The 10,343-nt window shown below is 40.5% G+C and overlaps 1 protein-coding gene across 5 annotated transcripts in view; it reads left to right on the top strand.

Annotated features, from left to right (window-relative positions):
• Positions 1–3,960: 3,960 nt before the first annotated feature.
• Positions 3,961–10,343, top strand: part of dhx57 (DEAH (Asp-Glu-Ala-Asp/His) box polypeptide 57) — a 101,734-nt gene continuing 95,351 nt past the window's right edge. The window contains exons 1-4 of one of the 5 annotated variants that reach the window (XM_041182832.1): positions 4,061–4,190; positions 6,527–6,638; positions 6,951–7,333; positions 8,387–8,539. In XM_041182832.1, coding sequence (XP_041038766.1) covers positions 6,963–7,333; positions 8,387–8,539 — 524 coding nt within the window. In that variant the 5' untranslated portion in view covers positions 4,061–4,190; positions 6,527–6,638; positions 6,951–6,962. The other 4 variants (XM_041182833.1, XM_041182836.1, XM_041182834.1 and 1 more) reach the window with 4 other exon arrangements.

Genomic DNA, 10,343 nt, shown 5'->3' with positions numbered 1-10,343 from the left:
TTTATTGTCTCAGATCCAAATCATATGCTAGAATCGAAAGAAAGAGTTTTGAGACTTCAACAGTACAGATACAAGGTGGTTCACATTACTGGAAAGATGAACATTGCTGACCTGCTGTCACAGCTACTGAGAGAGGATTAAACACACAGATCCTCATTGGAGAAGGAAGCTGAATTGTTTGTGTGGTTTGCGGCAGTTCATGCAACACCCAGAGCAAAGACAACTAGAGAGATTGAAAGAGACTCAGACAAAGGTCCGGAATTGGACAATATCAGGTAGAGAATCCAAGCTAGAAACTGTGAGAATTGCCCAGTCAAGGCATATATCGCTATATGAGATGAACTGTGCACAATTGGGAAGTGTGTTCTTTGATGCAGCAGACTTGTGGTGCCGCAAAAGTTTAGGCCTGACTGGTGATGCCAGCTTATGAGGGTCATTTGGGAGTGGTTAGTACTAAGCAAAACTTATGAACCAAAGTATGGTGGCCAGGGATGGAGAAAGATGTAGAGCAGTTTGTCAAAACATGTCATGGATGTCAACTTGTCAGCAGACCCAGTTGTTACCGACTGGACCAGAGGAAGATGTAGCAGTTGACTTCTTAGGCCCACTTCCATCAGAAGAATCCACACTAGTGGTGGATTGATGACTACAGCCATTACTATTGTAAATGACATATCTTTTTATTTCTGTTGGACTGTGGATTAAAATTACAATGGCTGCAGTTTGAAAGATGTGTCTACTGGAAGAGTGTGAGGGATATATAATATATTGCTGTTCTGGAACTGAGTGTGCCATGAAAGACAGGATGGTGCCAAGGAAGACTCCAGTCTAATGGGGAACTGCCTGACAACAACATTTAATTAACTCCTAACCAGGCGACCAGGGTTTGTGTGAGAGCAGTGCAGCAGAGAAAAAGCCCCTAGCCTGAAAAGAGAAAAGACCTAAAACCTCTTTCTCCTGCATGTGTAAGATTCCAGTAATTCTACAACAATAGCTAGCTGTTTTTTCCCTCATATCTTTATAACCTGCTCTCCCTTTCTGAAAAACCCCTGGGGAAAATCACCAGCAAGTGCTCAACCTGTGAACTAAAGTCCGAAAGTGCTGGGAAGACCACCTTGTGTCATCAACAAAGAACTGAAAGGAATTTGGGAGACATCGATCAAAATCAACCCATCAAATCCTGTGCCCGGAATTGGTGCTATTTGAACTGCTTTACACCACCCGTAAAATCCATGTTTTTCTGTGTCTTATGTGTCTTGTATGTGTGTGTGTGTGTAGGGATTTAAGAAGGGGTAGAGTTTAGGTCATAGAGTTAGATATTAGCAGTTCATATTTCTTTCTTTTGCCACTGGTTAAAGACAATTTGTTCAATAAACAATTATTTACTTATTAAGTTTACAAGCCTGGTGTTTGTATTCTGTTGACCTAAATTAAACGATTAGGTGATTTGATCAAACTTTTCACATTCGTCATGGCTCGGGGAGCAGTGGGGCTTGATATTGCAGCACACTATCCCCAGTGAGCCATGACACTATGAGCATGCTGTGATGAAGTCTACAATGGCAGAAACGGTGTCTGTAGTGACTGAAATGTTTGCAAGGCACAGTCTATCTGTCACTCTGTATCCTGATAATGAGCCACAATTCACCTCACAAACCTTTGCAGATTACATGCAAGTCGCAGGCATTCACCATCACAGAGCAACCCCTAAATGGACACAGGCAAATTGGCAAGTAGAACAATAAAAACAATCCTTAAAGAAAGATTGCTCAGGCTGAGGGCAAAGATTGAAAGGAGGTGTTGCTGTCATATGTGGCCATGTCTCCAGCAACTCCACATGCTACAATGGGAAAGAGCCCAGCTGAGCTGATATTTGAATGCAAAATACACACCAAGTGCCAGAGCTGAGGGACGTCAGTGTTGATCACTGATTTGGGTTTGAGATCATGATGCTGAGGAAAAGGGCACCGCAAAGTTTTATGGAGACCAGATGGGGAGCTGGACAGTCTGATGTGATGAAAGGTGATGAAGAGCTGCTGAGACAGGAGAGTCCGTGTAAGATGGATCCGCCATTTTATGCCAAGTTGTGCAGTCATTGCTAAGAAGAGAAACAATGTGACTGTGCAGTCATCAGGAGGAGTTCTATATGACAGAAATTCTTCATATATCAAAAAGTATCATGTTGACAAAGACACAGCAGATGAACCATATGTTGGGACTAAGGTGAAGCTGGTATCCAGCAATCCAGAAGTCCAGGCCAGCGGTGCTGATGGCAGGCAGACAGCTTGCTATCCAGAGAGAAAAACATTGATTCCAGAAGGGAGGGTGAGACTTTCTTAACCCTGATGCGCTGACCAGAGATTCTGAGACAGCAGGCAGACCATGGCACGAGGGAACCATCAAATTGATATGAAGATTTTGTTTGATTGGATCATTGAGGAGCATCAAGTTACATACTGGTAATTATCACAAGGGATGCCACAGTTAAATAGTGAAAGAGAAATAACAGTTCCAGAAAGTGAAATATTGAACAAAAGATTGAAACTATTTTTGACTGTGATGCGCTGAACTTACCTGACATTCATAATTGAGAAATTAATTTATTCAGTGAGTTAGGGAAAAATTATTTGTTAAGTTTGTTTGAAAAAATTATTGCAGTATGTTTAGTAAGGGATGGAGTCTAAGCTACATACGTCAAGCAAAAAAAATCATTGACATGTTCTTGGTCTAATAAGGGATGGATGTCATGATGGTAGCTGATTGTGTGTGTGTATGGACTTGAGTATTAGATACTATATAGTACACAGAAAAGATATTATAAGGTACACTCTGCACTACATATGGGGTTACCTGATTGGAGGTTGATGATAGCATATGTTAGGGAGCTAGCCCGGATGGCAGATTAAATGATGTTGTTCTTGCAGTTAAATCTGTGACTTTGAGCCTGAAATGTGACAGTCAGTGGCTAGGGTTAAGATTAGGATTAGGAAAAGAGGTCAGTAACTTGGATTACGATTAGGGACTGGGTAGGGTGCCCAGACATCCTGGTTTTGCTGGAACAGTCCCAGTTTTTCATTAAACAACCCAGTGTCCTGACAATTTCCTAAAATTAGTTCAAATGTCTCAGTTTTCACCTTTTCCCTTCTTGTCAAATATGCATTGGGTCTGGGGGAGAAAATCTGTGTGAAATCTTATCCTTCTTCCTGTAAGCGCCCATCACATCGCACTGTGTGCAGCAGACCTGTATCCCTCCCCCTACCGCTCCTTTGATGTCTCCAAGGGAGTTGTCACAACATCCATGGCCAGGAGGGCTCCATTTCTGATGATCTATGGAATAGTGTTGCCATCTCTGGCTGGACAAAATTCAGATGTCATCACATGACCTCTCACCTTCAACTGCCCCGCCCCCAGACTCTTGTCAATAGTCATCCAACGTGGCAATCATCACAGAACACTGCCTTCCCATGGTTTTCCAATATGTCCAGGTTTTGAAAATCTGGTCACCCTGGGGTTTGGGAATCGTGGCGAGTGACAAGAGGAAGGGTTAGAGCCCGTTATTGACAACGCCCTTGTCATTCGATGTGCCCTTTCTTTTATTTAAAAAAAAATCATAAATAAGCAACTACTGAATAAAAGCAGCATGGTTCGGTAACCTGTGGTTAGCGATAGTTGAGTGCCCTGTCCCCAGCCCTTGGTTCAGTGTCCAGGGGAGGAAGAGTAGGCGGCACTTACCCGGCATTTTCATCAACAAAAAAGATTTAACAGAATGAAAGGTCAAATCCGCTGGAGTCGCGCTCTCTGTTTTACTTTACGAAGTGCTCTGACTGTAGTGATTTCTATGGCAATCAAACACGCCGATGTTTCAGCTGAGTGAAGCGAGAAGATGAACGCCGCGAGATCTCCATGGTAACCTGTGCCTCCTTGACCCGGAACTTTAAAATAAAATCACTTCCGGGGCACCCAGCATCTTGAAGCCAATTTGTGCTTTGTGTAAGAAAAACAACTGGAGCAATACGGAGACCTTCGCTGGACTGTATGTTATAGTTGGGCAAGTGTTTTTTTTTTAATGTTACATGCATTAGCTGTAGATTTGGGATAATTCCTCATCTCTCCCAGAAGTAGAGAAGAACTTGCATTTATAAAGCGCCTTTCAGGACTTCAGAAGCTTCCAAACATTTACAGCCAATGAGGTACTTGCTTCAACTACCGTTGTAATGCTAGAAACGGAGCAGCCAATTTGCGCGTAGCAAGGTTCAGCAATTTTTTAATGACCAAGGTAATCTCTAGTCGCTCAGTTCTTCACGCCTCCTTGCAATTTCCTCTTTAGTTGTTCAAAGGAGCCTCTGGTTTTCAATTTCAATGAGCAATATGATTAGGGAAAAAAATACATGTGGCGATTTCCCGTTGCCTTCCTCATGTTGCTTAAGGAAACCCAAGTACTCTTCCCGCAAGATCCTCTGCTTATAAGCAGCCACTGCCTCTTGAATCTCTAGTTCTTCCTCAGCACCACCGAAAATTTGCTCGTTCCACTGCTGGCCATGACCCGGAGCATGGGTTCCTTACCTGGGCCTGGAACGACTTGCAAAAAGGCAGGAAGTCAAGAAAAGGACAGGCTAGACCCCCTGAGGTCTCAAATTATCCTGCTATTATAAGTCTTAGACAGTGATGTACTGTAGTGATATTGAGGGCTAAATATTTGAAGATAACTCCTTGAAACAGTGCTATGGATTCTTTAGCGTCCGTCTATGCCACCAAATGGGCCTTGATTTAATTCATCATCTGATAGATGTAGAGACAGGAATAGAATCTGGGGATGAAGGCTGAAGAAAGGAGCTATTGATGAGATGTTTCAGAATATAAGATTAAGGGGAACTGGAGGAAATGCATCAGGAAAGCCAGACACTCCAGTTGATATCGACACCATCATTTTAGATTCAGAAGCAGAAGATGTCGATCTCAACCACTGCAGAATTGGGAAAATAGAAGGATTTGATGTACTGAAGAAAGTGAAAGTGCGGTGTCTTCGTCAGAACCTTATCAAGACCATTGAGAACCTTGAGCTTTAGATAACTCTCTGAGAGTTAGATCTGTATGACAACCAGATCAATCAATTAGAAAATGACAGTACATCATTCTGTCAGTGCTGCACTTTAGTGTTAGTCTGGATTTTATGCTCAAATCCCTGGAGTGGGATTTTCCACAACGCACATCTATCTGACTTAAGGCTGATATCACAGTGAGAATGGTGCCTGTGAGCTCCATAAGGTTAATATTGCCAATGTTGATGTTGATTGCCACCCTCCAAACGTCTTTAATTTTGGTTTCAAAGTGAGACCCATGTTGGTGTTTGTTAACCTTAAGGATAACACAGCTCCCTGTATTAAAAAATAAACTGCCAGTATTGGAAATCAGAAGTTAAAACCATGGAAGTAGTATCTATTGCTGATCATTTAAAGTCATTTTTTTCAACTGCTGTAATTGCAGTTACTACGTATTCTTGATGCCTTTTGGGTCCCTGATGCTAGTAATAAACACACTTTAAGCTTGGAAAGATGAGCGCTGTTGACATTTAATATTTGCTGTGCTGCAAAAGATGGGCAGGTTTGGACTGTTTGTGTCACATCACATGACTCTGTAGAGGAACTGTGAAATGTGGTGCCCTGGAACGCTTACACGTGACAATTAGTTCTTAGCTTTTAAAGATATTTACAGATAATATAACAATATATAATAGCAGTTTTGGCATTCTGACCGGACTTGATGATGTAACTCATGACAAGCTGTTTTCACCTTGTCTAGAACAATAGAACCAGAAGACTTGGCTTGCATTTGGGAAGTAAGTTCAAAATGAATCTGTGAACAATATTTCAGTAAGCTGATGGCTAATTTATGGAACAGACTAGGGCGATAGTGGAAGCAGTTAGTGTTTATCCATTCAAAGAAAATTTAGATAGATTTATTTCAGAAGATGACATGTTGGGAAAGTGTATGTGTGTAATTTGAGACATGAAATGTTACATGTAGTATGCTTGGGAAGAACAGATGACTTTGAAACTATAGTTCCCAAAGCTCACCAGCACAATGGTTTTTCTCGCATCATGTCTAGGTCTGTTGTAGACGAGAGAGAGATTGATTGTGATGATTAGTCAACAACTTTGTTTTAATTATATCATGCAACTACCAAGGTGATAGAAGGTGAACTAAATAGACTGGGGCCTTTTTGTCCTTTATCCCTGCTTAAAATTTCAAATTATTCAGTAATTTGAATTAAATATAAATAACAGCGAAGTTCCCACTTTGTTACTGAAGGCAATAGATCATTTCAATCAAATTACTTTGAAGTAAAAGGAATTGACTGTCCCAGCAGGTCATGCAGCAGCAATCTTTCCAAAAAATAATTAATGTAGTGTCTTAAAAGTTTGAACTTTTATTGTGAGGATTGAATTTGTAAACATTTGCAAAAATATCAGGCTTTTATGTTCATTGTGGTTGATGTTACTAATTTGCCTTCAACCATCTTCATCAGGGTAAGAAGTGGATTTGGGAAAATAAAGCACCTTGCACATTTGAACAACCATGAATATGGAATGATGAGCTAATCCATTCATAACCTGTCTTACAAAGCTCCCAATTTGATTGTGAGTGATTTTTATTTTGCTACCATTAAAAATTTGGAAAGTGCAATGAAGGTGTCTTGTGCTTTCTGAAGTATAGTCACTGTTGTAATGTAGGAATCGCAGCAACCGAGTTGTGCATAGCAAGGTTCCACAAACAGCAATGACATAAAGATCAGATAATCTGTCTGTTTTAGTAATGTTTTTGAAGGATAAATATTGACCAGAACACCTAGTAGAACTCACCTACAATGTATTATAAATGTCCAGAATTGATAACTATTTGGTTATAATTCAAATCTGTAATATATAACAAGTGATTCATCTTTTGAACAGTGATCACAGAAAATGAATTTTGGAAGGAGGCCAAACAGAGGAGGAGGAAGGTTCAACAAGTCTCGTGGTGGTACAGGAGGAGGAAGTAGGAAAGCCTCGGGAAAAGCGTGGGATGATGGGGATGACTTCTGTTTTACCCGAAAGCCAACTCCTTCAACCAGGCCTCGGAGTAGGGGTAGGGGTAGAGCTGGAGCCGGAAGGGGAGCTGGAGCTGGAAGTAGAGCCGGAGCCGGAGGTAGAGCAGGAGCCAGAGCTGGAATTGGAAGTAGAGCAGGAACTGGAACTGAAAGTAGAGCCGGAGCTGAAAGTAGGAAGTATCCTGATGATGTGTTGAAGGATCGAGGAGAGTTCAACTTATTTGGTAATCTAGTCAAATCACAAAGGTAGGTCCAGAATGTGACCAACACAGACTCAGGCTCAAGTGATGTGAGCACAGCTTTCTGCTTAAGCAATAAATTTTATGAATGTATTTGAACTGTGGCTACTGCTATCCCCTATCTAGTAGAACAAACATTCCAAACAAGTCAGTTAATTCATCACAGGTTGAAAAGGAAACCCAAAATAATTTAACCCAAGTGATTCTTGTGCTGCTCAAAGCAGTTGGTAAGCAAATGACATTTGACGATGCCTGTGAGCAAGTCATTTGGCTGGTCGGCTTATGAGAAATGGTGTTTTGAAACTGCAAGCAGGGTAGAAAACAATACTTGTTTTGAAAGTGGAAGAGTTTTAAAACAAGTGTTTAAAATATAATCACTGGATAATGGATGTTAGTTGGCATAAATTGCTTTGTATACTTGGGAGAGGGGAGTGAGAGATGAGAAATAAGATAAAAGCAAAATACTGCAGATGCTAGAAATCTGAAATAACAGAAAATGCTGGAAAAACTCAGCAGGTCTGGCAGCATCTGTGGAGAGAGAAACAGAGTTAACATTTCAAATCCAATTAGACCCTTCTTTGAAACGTTTTCACTTCTTGGCCAGGCACATCAGACATGGAATGTTGAGCTGGGTGTGCTTTGTTATCTACTTAATCAGCTGAAAGCCTTGGGGATGAAATTGGCCTCCACTTTTAGCATGAATTTCAGTGAAAAGGAAGTCAAGAGTGGGGTAAAATAAGCTGCTGATCCATCATGGGCCTGTTTTGTGTTACTAGCAAAGAACAGTTTCACCCCCTCTCTTTCTGTTGTCCTATGCCATTCCTGGATGCTATTAGGTAAAGTAAGCTGATGCTGTGTAACTTTTGAAGAAGCGCTTGAATGTCACTCAGTGCAAAAAGGAGCCTATTTCATTCCCCTTACTTTGAACACAGTGAATCTGGATATTTTTTCTATTTAAAAGAAACAATTCATGTGCTGCATAGATTTTGGATGGATGTCTTTGATGGGAAAGGTAAATGCAATGGTTCTATTGACATTTTGGTTATTTTCCTTTCTGCAGATCAAACAATGATAGCCAAAACAGAGGCAGATTTAAATCCAAATCTGAACATAGAGTACTTTTGCAGACTATAAACATGACTACCGAAAACCAGAAGGATGTTAAGCAACTTCTCCGAGAGCTGCAAAGTCATGAAAAGGAAGCTGTAGCAGAGTAAGCTCATCACGTTTTTTTTCTCTATCTTGAACTCTTTTTATTATGTCACAGAATGAAAGTTAAAAGTTTGTCCCTTTTTGAGTATATAATAATTTATTTGTGGACTGGATTGGATTTCCAGCCTATTTCAACTCTCATATTTTGAATTAAATCTGACTCAGTCTGACGAGTGGGGTATCGTTTTATGGAATGCATTTGATCAATCTCACTCCAATTCATGGCTGCCTGAAATGGAAAAGCTCCATTCTTCAGTCTTAAAATCTTTCACCTTCGAGTGACTCCTGCTGAAAATGGCTGTGTAGTGATCAGGACAAGACATGGTTTGGATGGGATGGACCACTGCAGTTGAATTTATAAAAGGAAAGATTTGAATTGCATCACCTTTTGTGACCACAGGACATCCCAAAGCGCTTTACAGCCAATTGAGTATTTTTGAAGTGTAGCTACTGTTGTGTTGTAGGAAGCATAGCAGCCAATTTGCTCACAGTAAGGTCCCACAAACAGCAATGTGATTAAAAACAAGAAAATCTGTTTTGTGAGGTTGATTGAAGGATAAATATAGGCCAGTACGTCAGGGATAACTTCCCTGCTCTTCTCCGAAATAGTATCATGGAATCTTTACATCTTTCTGATACCTGCTGTCAAGCCTCACATGAATATTAGTCACCTGAACAAGGCGTTGGAAGTTGACAGCAGCTGTGGAACTTTAACCCAGCAATGAGTCAAAAATTTCAGAAATAAGAATGTGAATTAAGAAAATATTCCCCTCAGAAATTGTTATGATGTAGCTTTGTCTTAAGTGAGAGTTATGTTTGTTTTTTCAAGCAGTGGTTTGTCAAGTTAGTAATATTAGACAACACGCATTTTTAGGTGGCTTTACTTTGAATATAATGCTGCCATCCAAGCTTCCTCCTGACACTTGTTACTGTCATAACAGAAGTATTTTCCATAAGTAAACTGAGTATTTTATGAACCAATACCTAAATCCTTGCTTTGGTATGCATTGACTGTGGTAGCTTCCGATGAACTAACAGTCAAATGATGCATTGTACTTGTATGTAGGTTGCTCATGGAACTCTTCTGTCTATTTCAAAGGTGGTAAATATCTCCAATATCAGAGCAATGTGTGAAGCTAAAACTAATAATTAATATGTATTTGCAAGAGAGATTATACACTGAAGCAAAAGGACATAGCAAGTTAATACTGGTCAAAGAGGAATAAAATAATAACCAAGTCAGTCTACAAAGAGTACAGTGCCCTTTTCTAGAACAGTTTATGTGGTGCTAACACCTTTTGCTGAAAATTTTTGTCTTTAATTTTTTTTAATAGTAACGACACTGGGCAGCTGTTTAATGGGTGGTCAGTCTGCTCCCATCAGTTTCCAACTACATCGAAAGTGGAAATGATCCCAGAAGTCTTGGTTTTAGAAGCTGTATTGAATTTGAGTGATTGAGAAAAGCCAATAATTTCTATCCCACACCAGCATCCAGATGATGAGATGTCTATCAGTCAGATCAGTTCAGATATGCAAGAAAGCAGCTTGTGTATAGAATCACTTGACAAACAGATGTTTACACCTTACCCAGGCCTCTTATAGCTGTTATGCTTTACTCTTGGGGCCGGTTAGCTCAGTTGTTTAGAGTGTGGTGCTTGATAATGCTGATGGTGCAGGTTCAATCCTTGTGCCAGCTGAGGTCATTCTTGGGGCCTGCCTCTACTATTTGTCCCATTATATCATGGCATCATTGAGCATGATTAGCAACCCTCTGACAACGACGATGCTAGATGTGAGAGAGATGT

The sequence above is a fragment of the Carcharodon carcharias genome, chromosome 2, assembly GCF_017639515.1.
Source record: "Carcharodon carcharias isolate sCarCar2 chromosome 2, sCarCar2.pri, whole genome shotgun sequence".
Classification (NCBI taxonomy): domain Eukaryota; kingdom Metazoa; phylum Chordata; class Chondrichthyes; order Lamniformes; family Lamnidae; genus Carcharodon; species Carcharodon carcharias.
This window is presented reverse-complemented; position numbering and strand designations above follow the sequence as displayed.